This window comes from Endocarpon pusillum (assembly GCF_000464535.1).
Source record: "Endocarpon pusillum Z07020 unplaced genomic scaffold scaffold2558, whole genome shotgun sequence".
Taxonomy (NCBI): Eukaryota; Fungi; Ascomycota; class Eurotiomycetes; order Verrucariales; family Verrucariaceae; genus Endocarpon; species Endocarpon pusillum.
The window spans coordinates 698-24,341 of NW_006916207.1; the positions used below are offsets into that span (position 1 = coordinate 698).

At 46.9% G+C, this 23,644-nt stretch overlaps 4 protein-coding genes across 4 annotated transcripts; 3 read left to right on the forward strand and 1 right to left on the reverse strand.

The window, feature by feature from the left end:
- Nucleotides 1-1,563: 1,563 nt before the first annotated feature.
- Nucleotides 1,564-3,663, forward strand: EPUS_09292 (uncharacterized protein; the record flags this gene model as incomplete). Its single annotated transcript, XM_007803645.1, has 1 exon — nucleotides 1,564-3,663. One exon carries the CDS (start codon nucleotides 1,564-1,566, stop codon nucleotides 3,661-3,663), a length of 2,100 nt encoding a protein of 699 aa, XP_007801836.1.
- A 305-nt stretch (nucleotides 3,664-3,968) lies between these two features.
- Nucleotides 3,969-6,653, reverse strand: EPUS_09293 (uncharacterized protein; the record flags this gene model as incomplete). The annotated part of the gene is made up of 4 exons (XM_007803646.1): nucleotides 3,969-4,966; nucleotides 5,039-5,810; nucleotides 5,875-6,404; nucleotides 6,461-6,653. The coding sequence occupies 4 exons, from the start codon at nucleotides 6,651-6,653 to the stop codon at nucleotides 3,969-3,971; spliced, it is 2,493 nt and encodes an 830-aa protein (XP_007801837.1).
- A 6,382-nt stretch (nucleotides 6,654-13,035) lies between these two features.
- EPUS_09294 (uncharacterized protein) lies at nucleotides 13,036-17,122 on the forward strand (the record flags this gene model as incomplete). The annotated part of the gene is made up of 7 exons (XM_007803647.1): nucleotides 13,036-13,086; nucleotides 13,141-13,492; nucleotides 13,851-13,897; nucleotides 13,947-14,312; nucleotides 16,219-16,479; nucleotides 16,760-16,891; nucleotides 16,952-17,122. 7 exons carry the CDS (start codon nucleotides 13,036-13,038, stop codon nucleotides 17,120-17,122), a joined length of 1,380 nt encoding a protein of 459 aa, XP_007801838.1.
- Nucleotides 17,123-17,508: 386 nt separating this feature from the next.
- EPUS_09295 (uncharacterized protein) lies at nucleotides 17,509-22,115 on the forward strand (the record flags this gene model as incomplete). Its single annotated transcript, XM_007803648.1, has 4 exons — nucleotides 17,509-20,031; nucleotides 20,082-20,393; nucleotides 20,450-21,251; nucleotides 21,283-22,115. 4 exons carry the CDS (start codon nucleotides 17,509-17,511, stop codon nucleotides 22,113-22,115), a joined length of 4,470 nt encoding a protein of 1,489 aa, XP_007801839.1.
- Between the last annotated feature and the right edge of the window lie 1,529 nt (nucleotides 22,116-23,644).

Below are 23,644 nucleotides of genomic sequence, written 5' to 3' on the forward strand. Positions count from 1 at the left end.
TACTAATGTAATTATTCTTAAAGTTACTTTCTAAAACTAGTACTTTTTTATCTTTTTTTTTGTTCTAAGCTAAATCTTATTATTTTAAAAATATACATAATAAAACTAAATAGAGATTTTAAAGGGCTATCTAATGATACTACTTATAGATCTTCAGCCCTAATAATTAGCCTGATGCAGCTTATTTAAGTTTTCTACTTATGATTTACTTTTAGTGTTCTTAACGCCAAGGCTATAGCCAGGTCTTAACGAATTTTGATGTTCTTAACGCCAAGGCTGCAGCACTGTGCCATAATTTTGACGTTCCTAATGCCAAGGCTGCAGAAATAACCTCACCGCTAAACGCGGGTACCTCTCAACGCTAAACCCCCAACGGCAGGAGGACCACGCAGGGATCTATTCGGACCCACAAGGGATAAGCTAAAATAGAGATTTATACTCAGATATATACATATTTCTACTAATGTAATAGGTATCTAGTAACAGTTTAACAGGAGAGATAAAAAAGAAAATAAAGGATTTCAAAGTTAAGATTTAATGTATAAATTAGTCTCTTTAGAGATGATTTCCACTATTCTCGATTTTCAACGTAATTAGCCTCAAAATGAGGAAGTTCTGTTGAAATGAGTGTGGGTGATTCATCTGCGCATTCTGACGCAGGAGCAATCACTGCCAAGGCTTGATCGACATTATTTCGATCAATCTTTTCGGGGTCAATTCTGCGCCGTTTTCGTTGGTTATTGTTTTGAGATATTTGCGGAGGTGAGTTCTCTCTATATCTAATAGGGATTTGCGTATTTCGACGTGGTCGTAGCATTAGAGGTGGTTGAAAATTCATTTCAAAAACCAGCTGCGGAGAGCTATGGCGATCAAATGCGGCTCAAAAAACTTATTTTTACGCCAAGACGCTATTAGTACCACCCGACCTCGGAGGGGATAAGCGTTGATTGCGCTCGTGTAATAGCGATGGCACAACAACGGGACTGAGTATGGGTATAGAAGACTGAGGCCCATCGAGCAGCACCGAGACAGAAGATAAGCAAGAGAGTGCGGAGAGAGCACAGTAGCATTGTAATCTAAGCTAAGGCTGAGCCGAAGTTGAGCTGGGTGACTGATTTTGAGTAGGATAGCAAAACCGGCCATCCCAACTGGGTGCCAGGGCGCGGTCCAGATTCGGGTATGAGTACTACACTACTTGAGGCAGAATCTTGATCAACAATAATAGAAGTAGATGAGTCTGTAAGCGATAAATCATCGTAAGGTTGGTATAAGGAATTGGGTCTGGCGTTCAGAGCAATTCAGCGCCACCACAGCCACTCCAGATCCAATTTCATCCGATGTTGTAGACGTCAGCCACATTCGAGCAACACCTGAACAACGACATCAGTCAAGGACGGTTGCGCATTTCATTGAACATAGGCTAGGGGCTTTTTTCTACCATCTCCCCAGCTCTGTTAAACATTACACCCGAAACTGGGTACTTCTCTGTGCAATCATCACCTTTGCTCGAGCTGTTGTGAACAAAGACAAGAGTCACAGCGAGTCGGTGTCGAAGATGAAATAATGGAAGATATTCATCGCTTCAGATACAGTCCCTTAAAATACAATGAGATTCGCCTGTTTAAGCTCGACCTCAACGAAGCTGATGCTCCTCTGTCTGGGAGCATCATTACGTTTCGACTGCCGCGCTGGGATGATTCCAGCTTGAAAAATATAGCTGGCCAATTTATCTCCTCCGACGCTTGGCACAACTCGGTGTTGATGGACAGAGATGGTAGTGGTGGCTATGATGTTCTTTCGTATGTTTGGGGTGATGCGGACAGAATTTATCCTTTGACATTGTCGGCGACAGGGAAGGTCTACACCAAGAACAGACTTGGTATTGATGATAATGTTATGGGCCATGGAACTATGAGAATTCGACACAATCTCTACACCCTCTTGCATCAACTACGTCGGACAAAGTACGATAGATGCATATGGATTGACTCCATATGTATTGATCAAGATAATCAGCCTGAAAAAGGTGCTCAGATCCCCCTTATGCGAAGCATCTACAAAGAAGCAAAGAACGTTATAGTCTGGCTTGGTGAAGCCACTCAGGCGGAAGAGGGAGCACTGACAATTCTCCCAGCAATATCTGCAAAATTGAAGAAGCAACGGCTTGATGACCTTGACTTAGATCCCGAACAGCCCGAGACTTTCAATGCGATCGGCCTCCCAGAGCCTGCTCATCCTGTCTGGCCAGCAATCGGGTCTATCATGACCCGTCCCTGGTTTCGAAGACTGTGGACGCTTCAAGAGGTAGTCTTGCAGGAGAAAGAAAGAATTGTTGTTCTCTGTGGGGAAAGGCAAATCACCTGGGAGGCATTTGCCGACTTCGGCCACGCAGCATCAAATGGCTACAGGCAGCGCATCATTAATTGGACGATCACCGGAAATCAGCTGATCGAACCCGCCGAGGCGAATGGCTACACTTCCATCCGCATGATAACCGATTGCAGGAATTTGTTCCAGCAAAGCTTGAAAACCATCCTGGGTGGGGGCGTTCCTCTTCGCCATCTTCTTCTCGCATCCCGCCAACGGGAGGCCACTAATCCAGTCGACATGATCTTTGGAATACTGGGAATGGCGGCTTACGGCCTTGGAAAAGTGCTCGATCTAAATATCTCCATGTCGCCCATCGAAGTTTACGTGACTTTCGCGAGGCATTACCTCCGCAATGAAGTCAGCGAGTGCCTCTTAAATCATGTCGCATCAAGGGACAGGCTGCCTGGTCTTCCATCTTGGTGTCCCAATTTCGGGTCGCCTGAGCAAAACTGTTCGCTTGGCTCTTTATGGTGGGACGACACCTTGATAGAAGAGACACCACACTCAAGGCGCTACTATGCCAGCCATAAGCAAGGCGTGAATCTCCCTACGCACCAATACATACTCGCCCCAATAAGAAATAGCCTCCGTCGGCGTGAACCCAGTCAAGGACTAAATGACACTCCCGACCCACGCCAACTCTCCTTACTACCCAATCCTCACCAAATTCACGCAGCAGGCGTAACGATCGATATTATCACCCAAATTGTGCCCTACAACAGCGGCATCCACACCTTCGCCACAAGCGTAGACTCTATCCGGCAAACACTTGAATGGGAGACCCTCTGCCGCTCCCTAGCCATCCACACCCTTGGCGCCTCAGATGATGCTGTTCCCGAAGCCTACTGGCGCACCCTGATCGCCAATCAAACATACGGTACCATCGGAGAAGAAAACGTGCTGTGGGATACCTACGAAAAGATCAATATGCTGCCCTACTACCACAAATGGATCGCCTACATGAACGACTCCCTCCAGCAAAACCAGCCCTTGTTTTTTCTTGGCGGCACAGAGCTTGGTGCCTTTTGGTTCTGCTTGCAAACCCTCCGGATCCTTAAGCAGCGCTGCTTTTTCGCCACTCGCGATGGAAGAATAGGGATTGGTCCGAGAACGATCGAGGTGGGGGACAAGGTTGCGGTGTTCTTCTATTGTCCTACGCCGTACATTTTGAGACGAAAGGAGGCTGACTATCAATTTGTCGGAGAGACGTATGTGCATGGCCTTATGTATAATGAAGGGATTGATATGCTCAAGAGGGGGGAGTTGGATGAGCAGATGTATGTGCTTGGCTGAATGGGATGGGATGCACTTTATCGGCGGATTGAGCCATCGAAAGTAGCGTAAGCTACATCATATGTGAGCATGTCAAACTCTTATCGAGATATGTTGTAATACCCAGCACGAGTGATGTGAATGGACTGCGAGCCTGGCTGAGCTATGATTGCTCTGACAATTCCTGGACGCCTTACTGATGCTGCCGCTGTGACCCAATGTATTACCCGCCAAATCCGCAATCATCATCAGCTAAGTACAAACGCAAAAATTGTACAAGAACATCCCTGTCAAGACCGTGCCGCAAGAAATCGCACCGTCCCACATCACGTCTTCTCGGCCTCCTCTGCAGCTTCATCGCCAGCTCGGTCTGCCTGGGCTCTAACTGTTGCTTGCGCCATCTTCAACAAACCACCGTAGTGGAGCTCTAGCCTGCCTTTCTCAACGTATCTTTTCAAAACTTCGTTCTCTCCCTCAAGGTCACGTAGGACAAGCTCGATCTCGTTTTCCCGAAATCGCTTCCTCAACGACATTGGAAAGACCTCAGCTTCTGAGATTTGAGACGGGCTGGGAAGCTTGATACTGCTTGATTCCTCAGGATGCTGCTGAACATGCTCATAGTAGGCGACCAGAGTCCTGAACAGACCGGTTTTGGTCATCTCCGCAGTGACTTCTTCGTCGTTCTTTTCTGTTGTATCATTAAGCGACATCCAGTCATCTCGAATCATCGCCCGCCGCCAGATGATGCGAGTGAGACCTTCCAACATTGACGGGTCTATTTCACCAAGTCGCAGAACCTTTAGAGCCAGCCAGAATTCGTGGCTAAGGATCTGTGGGTCGTTCTCCTCAAGGCCCTGGTATTCTACAGGATCCATCAAGGTGAGAATGTCTACAAGTCGCTGAGGACTGACGGCTTTGCGACGAAGCAGCAGACCAAGGCCATCATTCAAGAGTGCCTTGAGCGCTGGGTACTTCTTTTCTCTAACGATTCGCTTTCTAAATGTTTCCAGAGCCACTTGCCGAGCCCCTGTATCATCTATGACAGGTCCGATGGAGGGTAGTATGTGAGCTTGCAGCCCATCTTGGATTCCTAGTAGTGCTAGGCGATCATCAAACTTCTTTGTTGATATCCTCGGGTCTTTTCTCGAGGCCTTTTGTTTTGTTTCAACAGCAGCTATTCTGGTTAATTTCGCGAGACATAGCTCGGTTTTCTGCATCCACAGATTATCTACTTTCTTTGTTGCCAGAGACTCAAGTGTCTTCGCTGCACTAGAGAAATCTTCCTCGCCAACCACATCGTTGATCCAGCTGATCTTTTGGTATCCTGGATTTTGTCGCAGGAATTAAGTCAGGTAGGGCTGTTTCTTCTCATCAGCCTCTGCTTCAGCAAGTAAACTGCCCAGCTCTCCATCTATGACCATCTTGTTGAAGTAGGCTTTTGCCCAAGCGGATCCGTACTTTTCGAAATAACCTTCAGTTCGTTTTTTAATGCTTTGCAAGTCTTGCTCAAATTTCTTCACATCACGCTCTGACGGTTCAGAGCTCTCTTTTGTGCGCTCGATCAGTTGCTGTTTCGCCTCGAGATCTAAATCCATAAGGGCTTTCATGTCCTTCCAGTGTTCTGCTAGGTCAATGGCTTCATGGACAAGACCAAGTCGAGCGATCCTGTAAAAGTAATCTCGGCGACTTTGCTGACCCCACTTCAACATCTTTTTTGCTTGTTCAAGATACTTCGGGTTCTCCTCATGGTTTTGTTCCATCAGCCAAGCATGCCTTTCGGCAAACATTCGCTGGTATAGATCGAGTTCTTTTGGCATAGCATGCGCCATATGGATCACTGTCTTTCTGCTGGGTTTTCCTGCACCGCCTGTCCTAGACAGCCCCCACCATTCAAGGGTTGTGTCGTACACCAATTGCAATAAGCATTCTCCCATACGGACCGTCCTTTGCTCAATAGTCCAAGCTTCAGGAAGATCCTTGTATCCACTTTTTAGAATACCATGCTGTGGATCAAAAATCTCGTCTCCCAGGCCATACAGTGGTGCGTTGTCCTCGCGAAACCTGTAGGCAGCTTCGAATCCAGCTACCCAAAGGTCACTAGATTCGCGAATGTTCTCGACCATCTCGTACTCGCTGAGAAAATCATCCTCCTTGACCTCTTTGTGTCCCTCGTGAAAGCCAATCAAGCAGAAACTCAATCCGATATACGTCTTTGGTCAAAAAGAGTCTGACCAAATCAGTCTCCCCTTTGCTCTCGTCAGCTTCGGTCCGATAGTCGGATGCCATAAAGAAGAGCAGCTGCTCCCAATATGTTTCTTTTCTATCCTTCGGCTTTCGCCTCATGATCTCTTCTTGAACCTTCCACATGGCCTGTGCAGCCGCAAGCTTTTCTGCACCCCAGAGAAGCCTCCACTTAAGAAGTCGCGGCAGAGGCCCGTAGCGCTTTTGAAGGTGCAGTACAAGATCCTCTAAGGCTTTTGCGCGGAGCTTCAGATGTTGGTCAAGGGAAGGCGAAGCTTTCGGAATATACTTTGACGAAGAACTAAGGATCTCATGGCTTATACTGAGTGCTGCTTCCTCGATTTCCTCGCTCGAACATGTCTGCTGCTCTGTGCTGGTGAGATCAAGCGGATTGTGGCGAAGGGTGCCGTAGAATATTGCTTGCTCTATTCGACTTTTGAGAGTGATCTTCACTTCTTCCGGCTCCTCGCTAGGCCTAGCAGAGGCTGTTGATGCAACTCGAATGATGCCAAAACCTTGAACTGCCAACACACATGAGGGACTCCTATCTTGCGCTTCTTTGTCGCAGGCTCATAACTGGATTCAGGGACAGTATATTGAAATTCCGTGATCAGAGATAGCCCGCCCGTCACCTGAACGGCCCGGAGTATTATCCGACATAACCGACCTAGTTTGAGGAAAGCAATGAAGCTGCTGTCCTCATTCCTATTGGGTGCTGATGCGGTCACAATTGGCAATTTACATCCAAAGAAGAACGGAGTGAGGCTCATAGCTCTGAATGCGCAAACCTATACGTTGCCAAAATGTTTTCGTCCATTCAGTCACAGTTAAGTAGCTTGAGAATTTGTGATACGTAGAGACCAAACGTTGTGGATCTGGCGGCTTGAGGTAAAATATGCAGGAAAGGAAATTAAAAAGTGGGCTTTGACCCCGAATAAGAACCACAGAAAGTGTCGGGTTTTAGGTTGTGTTTCAGGTGGCTTATATAAGCACCATTCGATCAGTTCTGGCGAATCAAACATCTGCTATGACTTGTCTGTTGTACCAGGTTAGCCCTGAACAGCACACACAAACAGCATCTGGTCATGAAGAACAAGCCTCGTTGGCAGCCAAGACCCAGACACAGAGCGAGGCAATCGATTGTGCGCAGCCTTTGGCTGTAGTTGCCACTTTGAGAGCACGTCGATCGTGCGGTTCCCGGACGTAAACATTGTCATCTAGTAAATCCAGATCTATCTCACCGACCGCCAGATCTCAAATGCATGCGCAAGGGATGTGGAAGCTTCCTAAGACGAGTCAAATATGACCTCTCACAACGCAAGGGCCGTTACAAAATGATATGCCCGTCTCCATGAGACAGCTGCAGTCATCCGCTTTGATAAGTCTATCCAACATCAAAACCTCAAATCACCCGTCCAACAACAGAGTTCATACATCGAGCACTCTACACTCCAATACATTCGTTTGCTTGATTCAGCCGGTACATTGGAAGCAAATCGAATGTGATACAATACAAAATCAAAAATCCCTCGCGTCCATACCCCAATCTTAGGTCACGAGTATTTGACGAAATGACAATGAGCCCTGAGATCATCATTGGAATCGTCGGTTTACTTGTGGCTTTTCCGCCAACAATGTATATTGTATGGAGACTGATAGAGAAGCAGAACCTGGCTGATCTCTCGAAACGCTTTTCGCAATCCGGCAGCCCTGCCCTCGTGACCACCTGAGAGCAGCACCGCAAAGGTACCGGATATTCACCTGTGACGCCGCCGTGTGCGAAATGCGGGTTAGAGCTGTGACTCCGTGAAGATGATTGGATGGCGGGAGTGTGATTGCGCCGGCTTACCCTGCATAAACTTCCACTTGAGAAACTGTGCGGGTTTGAAGCCATCGTCCAAGATAACGAGGTCAGAGCAGTGAAGTGGATCTCGACACAGCCCCCGCGAGGCATTTCACCTATTGGCTCTATCAGGCGCCTGTACGGGCTCCTGACCGCTCGAGACTTGAATTCCGACAATTGGAGAAAACGAGCAAGACAAATCTCGAGGCGGCCTCGTTGAGATCTTTTCCCCATTGGCTCCATTGCATCCTCAGCTGGACCGGTGTGATGGCGCTCTTCACTTCGGCAAGGCAGGCTCCAACATTCGAGCGGCTTCCAATTGGACATGAAGGCATTCTCGGGTGACGTGGCGCGCCACCCATCCCCTGCATGTCTCACCGGATACGTTCTAGACCTGCTTTGTCGCCGCTGCGCCGCTCTCGAGTGACGTGGCCGGCACCGCGGCATTTTCACCATTGGTCCTGTCGCAGCGTCGTGTCAGCCGACACGGGATCTCCGAGGGCCCAACACGTCACGATCGCCGAGGAGGAGGAGAGACCTGCGACGCGGAATCCTACTACGGTGATGCCGGTGCGTCAAGGCAAGGGAGGTGTTGGTTGAGGGGTCGATGAAGAGGTGAGATTCCAAGGGCAGGATGCCGATAGGGCCCCCATCGCATGAACCGCCAGCCACCAAGTCTGGTGGAGTGGGCTGTGTATCGGATCGGCGTCGACAGCCAGGCCAACAGTTGGATCAACCGGCAGGGGGAGCGTCTAATAAGAGCACGAAGGGGAGAGGGAGGGTCGGTTAGAGGCAAGAAGCCGGTCAACGGCCTGAGGCCAGCTGGGGGGGGGTAGCGAGAGAAGAGGATGGAGTAGAAGACAGAAAGGAAGAGACGGCGAGGGAGATCGAGGAGCAGCGGGCTTTTTATATCCGGGCCAAGCGGCGGGAGGCCGCGTTGCCCGATCGGGCGAGGCTAAACCGGAAGAGGCAGCGCACCGGCAGCCAGACTACCTCTTTCCCCCCTAATTTCACAACGGTTGTAAGATTAGGGCCACCCTATTCTTATAACAGCCCAAATTGGGGCATAGGGTTACCCTATTAAGTAGTAGGGCTTCCCAATAGAGCTAGCTTTAAAAACCTTAACTTTTACTACTGCCCTGTGAATGGGTGTTTTGTCAGGAACAATACATTACAATCTGTGCCCTGCAGGATGAACCCTCAAATAGCGCCACAGATTCCGCGAATTGGAGCTTCAGAGTTCATATCTGCTAACAATTTGTTAGCAAATTTGAACACTGCGGTTTCTAACTCGGCATATCAGGCATATGAATCAGGAATCTATAGGAATCAGTTCAGCAGAGTCCTACCCGAACCCGACAGGTTAGGCATCCTATCTGACCCCTTTGAAAACGATCGCGATCTATTTGACGACGACTTTGACCATGACAACATTAATGACAAGCTCGTTGATGACGAAATCGAGAATTTAATAAAAGATGGCTAGCAATTAGCTATCTCTAGCTATGTTATTAAATGACTATAGTTGAGGGCGAGCTCAGAAAATCCGTACAAAAATCAACGGCCCTAGAGAGTATTTGCTCCTGATAGAGAATATCCGGATGACGAACAAGAATAAGAGGAATAAGAGGGGTTTACAGATCCAGTTATTTAGTCTATTTCTGATATTTCACCTCCTCTGACCAATTTATTCAAATCTCGAGAAGAAGCTCTATAGTTTATTCAAGAATGGGCCTAAAGGTATGGCTATACGTTGAGAATTCGTACTTCAAAGAAGTGACAGAAAGGTAATATTCATCTCTATTCTATCTACTTTAAATATAATTATGCAGGTAAGAATAAGCCCTATATAAAAGTCAATAGTAAGCAGCTTCGAAAGAGCTTTTTAAGGCGATAAGAATATCTATTTTGTTATATAATTAGGCAGTTAAAAAAGGAGCCGAATAGCTTATAAAGAATATAGCATTGTAAAGCACCTTATAATAAGCATAACTATAGTTTATCTCATCTCTTTACTGCCCATCCTATCCACTATCGAAATACGAGAAATAATAAGCCAAAGCTCCTTAATCAGATTCAGAATAATAAGCTGGCCTGAATATCTGTAAGAGATACCCTTGCCTCTGTACGAAAACAGTTTCCTAAGGCCCCCTTAACCCTTTAAGACATTAAGAACGTCTATAACAACTTCAAGAAGACGTTGAATCGCGGTTTACTAGCTATCTAAGCTATAATATCAAAGCTTAGTGATGAGTTTCAATTTTACTATATTCTTAATAACTATGAATGCTTAGAGAGGGTTCTTTTCTTTCATAATGCCTCTTTATAGCTTTTACGCCTGTTTCTGAAGAGCTATATACTTAATGTTATCTATAAGACTAATTGATTTAATCTACTGTTACTAGATATTATTAGTTTTATAGCAATAAATAAGTTATTTATTATAGACTAGGTATTTCTAACGTATAATTATAAGAAGAATTATATTTAGGTTTTGTAATAGATTCGAGATATCTATAAGAAATATAAGCTACTTATACCAGAGTTAATTATAATAGACAAGGCTAGAGGTCTTTATAACGCCTGCAGTATTATATAGCCTAAAGTACCTTATCTTCTTTGTTATTAGTATATTAATAAGGACGTTAGAAGCTATTATTAGAAGGAATAGCTTAAAATAACCGCCCTAAATATTATAAATAAAGCTCAGAAAGCTATAATTAATTAGTGTGTTAGCAAATTTCTTAAAGTTTAGTCGCAGCTACTATATATACTAATAAAGGCTGAATATGATCGAATTTAGGGTATTTTATAGCGTTAATTTTGCAATTCTTAGCCTTAAATTCTTAGTTATCTCATCTAAACTTAGCTTCTTTTTAAGGAAACCTTTATTCGTGTGTAAACTAACAAAATTAGGCACTATAGTAACGTTAATAGCTTAAGAGCAGAGGGGGTCTATTAGGCTATTAAGCGTTATATAGGGTTAAGATAAATATATCTTAATAATGTTATAGATTATCTATTGATATATCTTGATCTATATAATAAATAGCTTTAAGAAGAGCTTAAATATAACTAACAGAAGAAGAGAACTAATCTTTAAAATCTACTCTATCGCAAGCTTTATGGCTATATAAGCTATTACATAATTGATCAGATTAAAGATTATTACAGATCTCATAATTTACAGCTCAGAAATTCCTATATGCCTCTTGCTTCTTATAAGCAACTTTTTATGACTACAAAGGGCCTGCCCTGTGCTTATCTTCTATAGTAACGAATAATTAAGCATTAACCTCTTAAGATAGCAGATTTTAACGTTTAGTAGAAAATCAACTGTCTAGGAGAATTAGCTGAGCTTCCTCTTATTCAAATGATTACTGATCCTCTAACCGTCAGAACTCGATATACGAAGTTACAAAAGCGTTAGCTATCTCTGTTTAAGGTTATTCAAGAGCAGGTTAACTCTTTGGCCATAGCTTCGTCAAAAAAGGGCAAACGTAAGGCAAATTCATCTCTATAGCAATGATGTTAACCGCCTCTCAAGATTATTTGCCTTAAATAAGAAGATAGCTTAAAACTGAGTACTATTTTAAGGCCAATTAATATTAACGAAATAGCTATTAATAATAATCAAGAGAAGGAGATTAATAGTAATAATGACCCTCTTAAGGCAGAGCTATAATGTTAACGCAAACAGCCTCTGCAACCTAGTATTCAGATACAGAGGTGGATTAAGTATTAACTATTATATCCTAAAACAGCTAATTCTCCTTATCCTATATAGAAAAAAGTAATAATAACACCTCCTCCTTTCTCTGAAATCCGATCGCCATCGTCATTCGCTAGCCTCGATCTTACACTATAGCCATCACCCACCCCCCTGCCCTTTACGCCCTCTCCTCTTTACTACGCCTCTGCCTTATTCCCTCTACCTCCTCTGCCTCCTCTTGATAAAGCAACCCAGTCTATACAGGCCATAGCATCGCCAATGACCTCCCTAATCAAGGCAAGGCCGCAAAGAGAGATATAACAGCTATAGAGATATCGAGATACATGAGAAATAGCCTACTGCGGCCTGCGTCGAATAAGCTACAAATTCGGAGGAAATGGCTTGAAATCGAAGAAAAAAAAAGCTCAGAATACTGCAAATCGAGGAGTTTGCAAAACCAGCATCTGATTACGTAAGCAGTTGACTGCGTACAGAGCGAAATTTCGCGCGCAAGGCAACATAGGAATGGTCAAAATTTGGTGACAGAATGTAGTGTAATTTGGCTGTAGATGTGGTGAATTTGTGCCATTTATGAATTTCCCTTCTTACACACACCAAGCAGGATCCTCAGTCTAAAATTCTTACTTTGTGAGTAGAAAATGATCACCGAGTCCCAGCTCAATGCTTGGTGTGGCGAAATTTGGCTGTACTTCACACAGTAGAACTTAGCCACTAAAGACTTGGCGGGGAACTGCTCTTACTAATTTGGGCTGTTGTAAGAATAGGGTGGCCCTAATCTTACAACCGTTGTGAAATTAGGGAACCCCCGTTGTAAGAATAGGGGACCCCCCTCTTTCCCGAGGAGGTTTGTAGAGAGATCAATACCAAATCATCGTCCCACCTTTTGAAGTCCTATTTTCGGACCCGCTTCGTCATGCTCGATCGGTATAGCCTCGAAAACCTCCTTCAAGTTCGAGTCACACAGTGTTTGGGCCTTCGTTGCACACTCTTGAGATCTGCGTCGACCACCTGACCGACGAACCTCCACTGTTCAATCCTGGCATGTGGGATTGCGATATAGAATCTGAGCGAGCCACCGTGAACGAGGCGGACTATAATTGCAAGCTGCCTTCCACTAGAGGAATTCCATATATCCTTTGGGTTAAACAGACGTCCAATCAATCCAGTCATGCTAGCTCTCCCAGAAATCTGCTCGGATCAACTTCAGTCCCGCCTAACCAGTCTCAACACTCCAACGCTCGCAATTGATCCTGATACTGGAGGAAATTCAGATATTTGGGTAAGGAATCTTATCGGCTTTATCACACTTTTCCCGAAAGTGGAACGACTTGGCTTGTCTTTTGACACCTGTGTTGAGCTGCAAGAGTCTCGTGCATTATGCGAAGCCTTACGCCTACAACGTCGCAGTATCAGTTCCGCAATCCGAATGTCAAGTCAAATTCAGGCTGCACACCTATGGGAGGTATCTATCAAGTCGCGTTGTCTGCCGACAGTCTTTGGCAGACAGACAGGCAGAAATCTCTGTTCAATTGGTCCGTTGCACGAATTCTGGAGTTTTCTTGCAAACTTCCGCAAAATGCTGGTCAATTCTCATTCGCCCGAACAGTCTGTACTTTGCCGCAGCCAGGTCAGCAGCACTTCCTGGGTTTCCTGACGGTTGACTAATCTCATAAACTCACAGAAGATCCGAAGCAACTCCTTTAGATCCTTTAGTAGACTTGGGTTGGCCCTCCTTCTTGGCATTGGATGCCTCTTTATTATTGTCTCCTGGACCATGGAATGGCTTGTTGAACGGTACTCAAAACGCACGAGTCGTGGCACGTACCAGCGGCTCGAATGGACTGTCAACAACACACTACAACTGCAACGAATGGTGCACGAAGATGTTGGTCTCGGAACCTGGAGCAAGACCACAGAAGACTACCCCATAACATTGCCTGGTGAGCATCTAGCTACCGTCGATATCTCTGAACCGGAACATCCCAAACTCAAACCCCCCGTCACCAAGTCTGAAGCTTCTCCGGATTATCTGAGTTCGAGTCAAGCAAGTGCAACAACAACTATTCAACGCGATACACACACGGCTGGCTTCGATCACGCAACTCTGATCCGGACTCTATCTCACCATTGATTGAGTTGACATCTCCGACCAGTGATGGCCAAAGCCGTCTGACTGTCAAGAAATCAACGACACTCTAGCGCTTGCAGATACACACGACCAGAGTGGTGATCCTCGGGGATTCTTGGCGCTCTTTTAGCTCCATTGATAGCTATTGATGACAAGGAGGCTAGGGGCTCTTGGGTGCCTCTTTTAGGCGTTGATTCAACCGGAATAGAATGAAATTTCAGATCAAAAGAGAAGTTAACAGAGATATGTGACCATATCTCGAGGTCGAAAGACAGCTCTTGCCCCTTACGAACGCGATGCTATTGAAACGGTTGAAAACTCCTCATTTCGCTTTGGAGCTGCTACTCATTATTCAGTAGCAAGCCAGTCCACCTCTCTGGTCCGCTCCAAGGGCTCCTCGACAGCTGAAGAAGGACTCCGGCCTCGTCTACATCGCTCAAAATGCAGCTCGCCATCCTAACAGTCCGCTTGAACCTCTATTTCGCACTTTGTACATCGCAAATTCTTCCTTCGACATCCGCTCGGTTGATGTCGTGACCGACCGAAACAATATTCGTAAACTCCTCTCATTTGTCAACCCCGACTCAACTAGAAACGGACTTGAAAAATTCACCATCAGCATCGAGGTCACGAAAAACACTGCAATATTCTCTCGCGCGGAGACTGCGACCCACGAGGTTATCGGACTACATGAATTTAGGGGCTTTGGTCACGAATTCGAGAAGGTATACACTACTAGTCAGATCAGTGACAGTACTGGACATCACGGAATTCTCTCATACCGCTTCAGTGATCTGAACTTCATCGTTCGCCATGAAACGAACGGATATGTAGACGCTGGTACAAGAATACCTTCTTCCAATAAGTAGTCCATCAGATCTCAAAGATCCTCTACTGCCCGCCTGTCTAGGTTGCCTTCCTGCACTCTTCTTGGATTATTTTTCTAATAGGTCGTCACCAATAATGGGGCCCTTATGGTTCTCAGTCAGTCTTTTGCTCCCTTTCCAATTTTGACAAGTATAATGTGGATTTGCTTACCGCAAAGACAATAGACCTGTAAAGTATGAACCACTCTCCAGCCTCATTTCTGTACCAACTGTCCCGAAATTCTCCCAGTCTGACGCCAGTCTGCCAATCCAGATTAATACGTAGAACAGTATAGATGATTGTTTTTGGAATCATCTCTCGCGTACCTTTCCCACCAACATGTCTTTACCCAGGTAGCATGGCCAACCAGGTGCTAAGCTGAATGGCCGCTATACAACTCTTACATTCAATTAAGCCTGCTGCGCTGTCACCATTCCCAAGATGCCAGCCAAGCGCAGTTGCTAAGTTCATCCGGAACAAGCCAGCATACCCTGCACAAGACTGAGATAGGACTTTGCCCATTAAGCTACTGTCAAACGGAGGAAGATCTTTGGATACCAAGCTCTTCGAATTGAAATCTATGTCTATGGAAGGCCTATTGTTACACAAATCGTACGCTGTCAGTTCCGTACAAACAGTACATAAAACAGCGACAGTAATGTGACACAGAGCTTGTAACCGGCTTCGTACCAGAGCTTGTAAGAAGCCGTGTAACAGTGCTCGTTTGACAGCTACGCAAGGACGAATGCCAAGTCCAACTCCCAGCCTTCCAGTCGGACAAGACTCACCAAGAGCTTTCAGGATTGCTAAAACTTTTCCATCGAGTATTTCCGTGATGGACAAAGTCAAGTTTCTGGAAATTGGCAAGCATTACTCCATCCACAGAAAGCGACCGCTAACAGGAGACGCGCTCCAGCAGCCAACGCTTGGCAAGTTAAGACTACTACCTGGGATGGGATTTTGGAGGTCAGTGGTTTCAAGAGCAGCAATGACTGACATCACTAATAAATCGTAGAGGCGTGATCCTCCGCAAGCACAACTTATGTAGGCCAGAAGCATGTGAATCAGCAATGTTGCGCTGATCAGAAGATGCAGCTTCACATCTTTAAGGGCAGTAGCAAACGCCCCAGACGGACTTCGGGGTCACATCTTGAGTAAATTCAAAATTCCGCCTTTCCTACTTAGCAGAGCATGTCTTGAGTCGAATGGCTTCTCCGGCTGTGAGCCTGTGCTTGATCACGATGGTAATCTTGCACATTATAGTAGGTCCTAATAATTCCGTTAGAATGAACATCGTTCAAGCTTTTTCTATAGATCACTGGTCTCGCTTCGTTGTCAAACAAACGCACAACAAATTGCGCCCAAAACGCAGCTTCACCCGACACCCTGTGACTTGGGAGAAGCTAGATATGGAAAAAGGCCGCCTCCCGAATCCAACCATTCCAATCCATGGCCCAAGATCGATTCAGCATGGTTGGGAATGGTATGAGATGTGCTTTTTTGTCCACTGGGCACCTCTCAGTACAACAATATTATGTTTCGATCTTCCAGAACCCCTGCAGAAAACAGTCCAGTCAGCATTGGCATCGAACACGGACAAGATTAATTTCTCTGATCCGTATTCTGTCTTCTCAGTCCTCTTCTACGAATTACTTTCCCTCTACGACAGCTCGGTCTGGTCGATAAGAAACCACATCTGTGATTGGGAGTCAGTGTGTTTAAACTACAACCTCTGATATGTTAATTGTTGACTAACTATAGTAGTCACGGCCGCAAGAGCCCGATTATCCTCTACTACACGAAATTGCAAGGCATGTGATCCACGTCTGTGAAACGCTGGCCGTAGCATCAGAGTGTGTCAAGGACCTCAAGCAGCAACAACAAGACTTTATGGCCGCGCACCCTCAAAACGATATCTCCTGGAGCTGGGCCCAAAGCCCTTTTCAGTTCCCGCTGCGAATGCTTCAGAGCCTCCTTTCACGATCTGAATCGAATAAGGCGCGGGTACATAATGAAATCACGCTGGTAAGTTATAAATGGCGCACCTGTGCAAAGTATCCACACAGCGAGGTAGTAGGAGAATGTTGTCCTAGGAGGTCGGCAATGTCCAAGAGGCAAATATCCTGAGATTAGCAATTTGGATGGGCAGGTGAACGTTCCTACCGTTTGATCAAGAATGTCTGCAGTTGGACACCGCCTTAGAAGGCGGCAGAGCTGTCACGGTAGATTTCACACTGCGCGGAAGCCTTGCGCACTGGTGCCGTACATCCTCAGTGAGGCCGCGAGCTGACCTCCGATTTGCTAGGCCTTCCACACCGCAGCGCAACGAGATAGCAAAATCCAGGTACGAATTGGAGAAGAAGCGAAGAAGGAGACCACGGCGATGAAGGCGATTGCGGTCGTCACGATGACCTTCTTGCCTGCTACTTTCGTCTCGGTAAGCTTGCTTCGTCCAATGCGCGTATAAGACCCGATGTTGACTATTTTGCCTCCCAAGTCAATTTTCAGCATGTCGTTCTTCCACTTCGAGCCCTCTCAGCGGGGTGAGAGGGACATCTTCATCGTGTCTGATAAGTTCTGGATGTATTGGGTCCTCGCAGGGCCATTGTCTATCACTGTACTTAGTTTATGGATTTTCTGGGAGAGGATGTTGGGCAAAAAGCATTAAGATTAACTAGCGATCTAAAACTTGAGAAATTATTCTGGTTTTATTATTATGTATGCCGAAGCGCATGCCAAGATATATGCCTAAACCCAGAGCCGCTACAATCAGCTACAGCGACAGATCGCACGCCGAGGAGCCTGCTTCCTGTAAAACGTATCGATTGTACAGGTGAATGTTTATTTCTTGCCAATAAAGTCACAATCAACTCTTCACGCCTCTAAGCCTGTGGCGATATTAGCGTAAGGCTGCTGACTTCCTTGTCTCATGCCCTAACTATAGCAATCCCGCTAACTGAGGAAGATGAGACGCATGTTACAATCTTTACGCGATAGCGAGTTCCCTCTAGCCTGCCTTGCCTTAACTCTTCTCTAAAATACCTCTCTAACGCAATGGATGTCGCTCGATACTCTATTGGATGGATAGCCCCGTTACCGTTGGAGCTGATAGCTGCGAAAGCTGTTTTAGATGAAGATTATGGCGACATCCACGTCGACGGTTACATCTATCATGGAGGAAAAATAGGACAGCACAACATAGTGATGGCTGTACAACCAAAAATGGGCAACGATGCAGCTTCGGACCTTGCTGCCAGGATGCGTGCTGCCTTCAGGAATATTGAGTATTTCATGGTTGTTGGGATAGGAGGTGGAGTCCCCAGCTATGGTCCCTCTGGTGCGCCGTCTGAGATCGTACTCGGAGATGTAGTGGTCAGCTATCCGAGAGGTAATTACGGCGGCGTCGTTCGGTTCGATTTTGGAGCGTGGACTGACAAAGGTCAGCTTAAAATGAGTGGGCATACAAACAGTCCACCCGACTCTCTCCTTGCTGCCGTTACCAATCTTCAGACTAGGCACTCTACGGGATCTGGAACGAGGATACCGGCCTTCTTGCGGGAGATGCGGTTGAAAATACATGTCCTTGAGCGACAAAAATTCAAAGACCCAGGTGCTGAACAGGACAGACTATTCCGGAAGGATTGCTTTCATCCTAAAGAGTCCCTGAATCAAGATTGTGAGAATTGCTGCGACTTAAGTCGATCCGAGATGCGCCATTGTCGAGGAATCGAAGCTGTCAGACAGGTGGACACTCCAAAGATTCACTACGGCAACATAGGCTCAAGCAATCAGCTCCAGATCTCAGCACACAAAAGGGACCGACTTCACAAGGAACTTGGAGTGATCTGTTTTGAAATGGAGGGTGCTGGTGTTATCCACAAACACCCTTGTCTGGTGATTCGTGGAATCTGTGACTATTCAGACTCTCATAAGAGCAAACAGTGGCAACCTTATGCTGCGGCAACGGCAGCTGCATACACGAAGGAACTCCTGGAGACCATGCCTGCAAGCAACTACAAAGACAAAGACAACGACAAAGATAACGACAAAGACAATCAATGCTTGAAAGACTGGCGATCAACTGATCCTCGCGATGACAAGATCAGGATTGAGCTGAGCAAAGACGATCTTCTGAAAGAGTCATACACGTGGATTCTTGAAGATCCAGCTTTTATAGGCTGGCGCGATAATGATGATACACAGCTACTTTGGATTAAAGGTGATCCAGGCAAAGGCAAGACCATGTTGATGATCGGCATCATTAATGAGCTATCAAAACAATTAGAGTCGACCCCTGGGTCGGGCGTACTGTCTTACTTCTTCTGTCAGGCGACCGAACCTAAACTGAATAACGCAGTTTCTGTTATTAGGGCCCTGATCTACCTGCTAGTTGATCAGCAAAGGGCTCTTATCCGGCATCTGAGAAAGAGGTACGACACTTCAGGAAAATCATTGTTCGAAGGTCCCAATGCATTCGCTGCTTTATCGGCCATCCTCTCAGATATGTTACATGATCCCAGTCTTGCACGAGTGTACCTGATGGTAGATGCTCTCGATGAATGCAGTTCCGAGTTATGTCTACTCTTGCGACTCATCGCCCGCAATACTTCCGAAGCATGTAAGGTCAAGTGGCTTGTGTCAAGCCGTAACAGGCCTGATATTGAGAAGCTGCTGAGATCCGCGGGATCCCGCGCTAAAATCAGCCTTGAATTGAACTCGAGCCATATCTCACGCGCCGTCAATGCATTCATCGACTTTAAGGTCTCGAAGTTAACGGAGATGAACAGATACAAGGCTGAGGTGCAGACAACAATCAGAAATTATCTGTATGAAAAGGCGGATGGCACCTTTCTCTGGGTGGCTTTGGTCTGCAAAGCTCTCCACGGTGTACGGGTTGGAAAGGCACTATCTGCCCTCGAAAAATTTCCTGCTGGCTTACAGCCACTCTATGAGCGAATGATGGAGCAAATCCGCTGCATTGAAGATAGCGATGACGTTGAATCCTGCATACGTATTCTTTCCTCGGCTACACTGGCATATCGCCCCATCCATCTCAAAGAGCTGGTTGCCATTGCTGGCCTTCAAGAAGACCCTGACGATGTACAGTCATTGAATGAGTTGGTGGATTTATGTGGTTCGTTCCTCACAATCCGTGAAGACACTGTCTATTTCATACACCAGTCAGCAAAAGATTACTTTAGCACCGGCAAGGGTGCCCAGATTTTCCCTTCGGGCCAAGTAGAGGAGCATCGAGAAATGGCGCTGCGAGCTTTACAAGTCATGAATGATGCATTGAAAAGAGACATATGCAAGCTTCGGGTGCCCGGGGCTCTCTTGGACGAGGTGCGTGATATTAACCGGGACTGTCTGGCCTATCTCCGGTATGCCTGCTGCTACTGGGTCAGCCATCTGCGTGATGCTGGCCATCTTCTACATGAAAAGCTCGACCTGTATGACGATGGAACAATCCATGTGTTTCTGAGGAAGCACTTTCTTCACTGGCTTGAAGCTCTTGGCTTGCTAGGGAATATTTCTGACGGGGTCGCCATGATCAGAACTCTGGAAGAATTCCTGATAGTAAGTAATCGTATCAACCATAGTATGAAGTTTTAGCTAATCTTGTAAAGCGTAAATCGGATAAGGCCGAACTTTTGCTTGCTATGATCCAAGATGCGAAGCGCTTTATTCTTTACAATCGATGGATTATTGAGAAGGCACCACTTCAGGTGTATGCATCTGCACTTGTGTTTGCTCCGAAGAAGAGTATAATAAGAGACCAGTTCTCTAATCTAGGGCCATCATGCATAATAACTGGCCCAGCGACGGACGAGAATTGGAGTCAATGTTTACAGACGCTCGAGGGTCACAGCGACATCGTCAGCTCCGTAACTTTCTCGGCCGACGGCCGGCGGCTGGCGTCGGCGTCCGAGGACGGCACAGTGCGGCTCTGGGATAGCGAAACAGGCGCGCTGCAGCAGACGCTCAAGGGCCACAGCGGTCCTGTCCGGTCGGCCGGCGGCTAGCATCGTCGTCTAAGGATCACACGGTGCGGCTCTGGGATAGCGAGACAGGCGTGCTGCAACAGACGCTCGAGGGTCACAGCGAGACTGTTAGCTCTGTGGCCTTCTCGGCCGACGGCTGGTGGCTGGCGTCGGCGTCCCACGACCGCACGGTGCGGCTTTGGGATAGCGAGACAGGCGTGCTGCAACAGACGCTCGAGGGTCATAGCGACATCCGGCGGCTAGCATCGTCGTCTAAGGATCACACGGTGCGGCTCTGGGATAGCGAGACAGGCGTGCTGCAACAGACGCTCGAGGGTCACAGCGAGACTGTTAGCTCTGTGGCCTTCTCGGCCGACGGCTGGTGGCTGGCGTCGGCGTCCCACGACCGCACGGTGCGGCTTTGGGATAGCGAGACGGGCGCGCTGCAGCAGACGCTTGAGGGCCACGCCGGTGGGGTCTGGTCCGTAGCTTTCTCGGCCGACGGCCGGCGGCTGGCGTCAGCATCTAACGACCGCATAGTGCGGCTCTGGGATAGCAAAACGGGCGCGCTGCAGCAGATGCTTAAAGGCCACAACGATTGGGTCAGCTCTGTGGCCTTCTCGGCTGACGGCCGGCGGCTGGCGTCGGCATCTGAGGACGGCATAATACAGCTCTGGGATAGCGAGACGGGCGCGCTGCAGCAGACGCTCGAGGGCCACAGCGATCAGGTCAGCTCTGTGGCCTTCTCAGCCGACGGCCGGCGGCTAGCGTCGTCGTCCTACGACCGCACAGTGCGGCTCTGGGATGGCGAAACAGGTGCACTACAACAGACGCTTAAGGGCCGCAGCGCGACTAGCGTCGACGTCCCACGACCGCACAGTGCGGCTCTGGGATGGCGAAACAGGTGCACTACAACAGACGCTTAAGGGCCGCAGCGGTTGGGTCAGCTCTGTGGCCTTCTCGGCCGACGGCCAACGGCTGGCGTCGGCATCTGAGGACGGCATAATACAGCTCTGGGATAGCGAGACGGGCGCGCTGCAGCAGACGCTCGAGGGCCACAACAATCGAGAGTTTACTCCGTGGCCTTCTCGGCCGACGGCCGGCGGCTGGCGTCAGGGTCTACCGACGGCACAGTGCGGCTCTGGGATAGCGAAACGGGCGCGCTACAGCAGACGCTCGAGGGCCACAGGCCGGCGGCTGGCGTCGGGGTCTACCGACGGCACAGTGCAGCTCTGGGATGGTGAGACGGGCGCGCTGCAGCAGACGCTCGAGGGCCACAGCGATCAGGTCAGCTCTGTGGCCTTCTCAGCCGACGGCCGGCGGCTAGCGTCGTCGTCCTACGACCGCACAGTGCGGCTCTGGGATGGCGAGACGGGCGCACTGCAGCAGACGCTCGAAATTGGTTCTTATCTCTATCAGCTATCATTTAGTCCTGATGGACTGCATCTTATTACAGCTTTAGGCGTTATTTCTTTACATTATTCTCTATCAGTTATTCCTCAAACACCTATCTGGTCAGGATATTGTGTTCGTGCTGATAGTTCTTGGATCACTACGAATGGTACTGATATTCTTTGGATTCCTTTTGAATATCGACCACGTTTTTCTATCGTTCGAAAACAGACAGTTATTATTGGATGCTTTTCAGGTCGAATTCTTGTAATAAAGTTTGATTCCTAACTTCCTTTGGTTTAGAGATACGTTTTTCTAATTACTGGATACTATAAACAAATTGCTCCCACTGCTGTTTCTACTTTTGATTATAGACTCTACTAAACATGGTATTTTAGTTAAGAAACTTATAGGTAGAAGGGTCTGGGAGAACTCATAAATTTAAAGCATTTCTGTCTATTATTCTAGCTTCTCCTAGACTGATGTAATCGACACAGGGTAAATTTCTACTAGCAGTGCAGGTATTAAGCTAGCTCAAATATCTACTGCAACCAATCAAGTCGAAGAAGACAGAGTCAACCACTAAAGCAATGTACATAGTATTTGCGTCAACTAGCTCGCTGTCGCTCTACTTGCTATCGTTGTCGCACAGGCATAGACGCCTCCTTGCCCTTCCTTATTGCTGTTAAGCAAAAGAACGCAGAATTGGGGCATAGCTGTTATATCGAAGGATCTGCACACCCTGAACGTGGTGCTTTCCACAGCGACGATGTACTTTGTCACCACATTACAAAGATATATCTATTTCACTAATTGCTCTCAGGTTATATCTATGATTAGCCCTCTGCAGAGTGCTATACGTTGCATCTCTTCCGTCAGAAATCCTACGATCAACAATCCCTTAGTTCTAACACGCTCTTTATGTACGTCTCGCAGGCGTTTTGTAGGCGTTCTTTAGGTCCCGCAGAAGTAAGTGAGATGAAACGGGCATCCAGCCTGTAGGAGGAATCGACTTGCATCCATTGGTCAACTACAGGTGCAGCCTTGCCAACTCATGAGCCAGACTCGAAAGGAGCGATGATTTAGCACTATTGTTGGATGAGGAATATTTTCAGATACTTCTTGACCGGTTTCCCGATAGCCAATTAGGTGAGGAGCAGTAACCAATGTTTGGGTCGTTAGCGCAGACATCGGTCCCCACTCGACATCTCATTGGTGGGTGCTTTTTACAGCCGTCTTGAAGGGGCGCTGTTTCCGGACCCTGAAGAGAGTTCCCTTTTCTAGGCCCTTTGTATTTATAGAAGATCCCTATCAAATGAGCTTTTCGATACGTCCGTTCCTAGAAACGCAATGATTTCTTTTGCCTATAAAACGGATGGGACAACACACAGCAATGCTGTTAACATTTACAGCATCATCACGTCTGATTTACTGATCGTTATCACATACATATACAGCTCCTATTCTGCTATTACATAAAAGAGAATGCTGCGAGTCAAGATAGCTAGGCCGCGCCTATTAAGACCAATACAACAGGTCAGACGTGCGGAACTGTTTGCTTGCGGAAGTGTGCTATACCAGATCTATAACGGTATTGTATCGTCAAGACTAGTGCCTTTGCTTAAGTATAAGTATTGTTAGCTTGCTCTAGTAACAGCTTATAAATGCCAAGATAGAAGAAATATCATTTCAGAAGCCTGCGTTGCCAGTTTGCTATTAATTAACCTAATCTAACGATATAAATAACTTAATTAAAGTTTTGAATCTTTAAGAGATTAAATTTAGTTTTTTTAAATTATATTTTAAACATATTTATA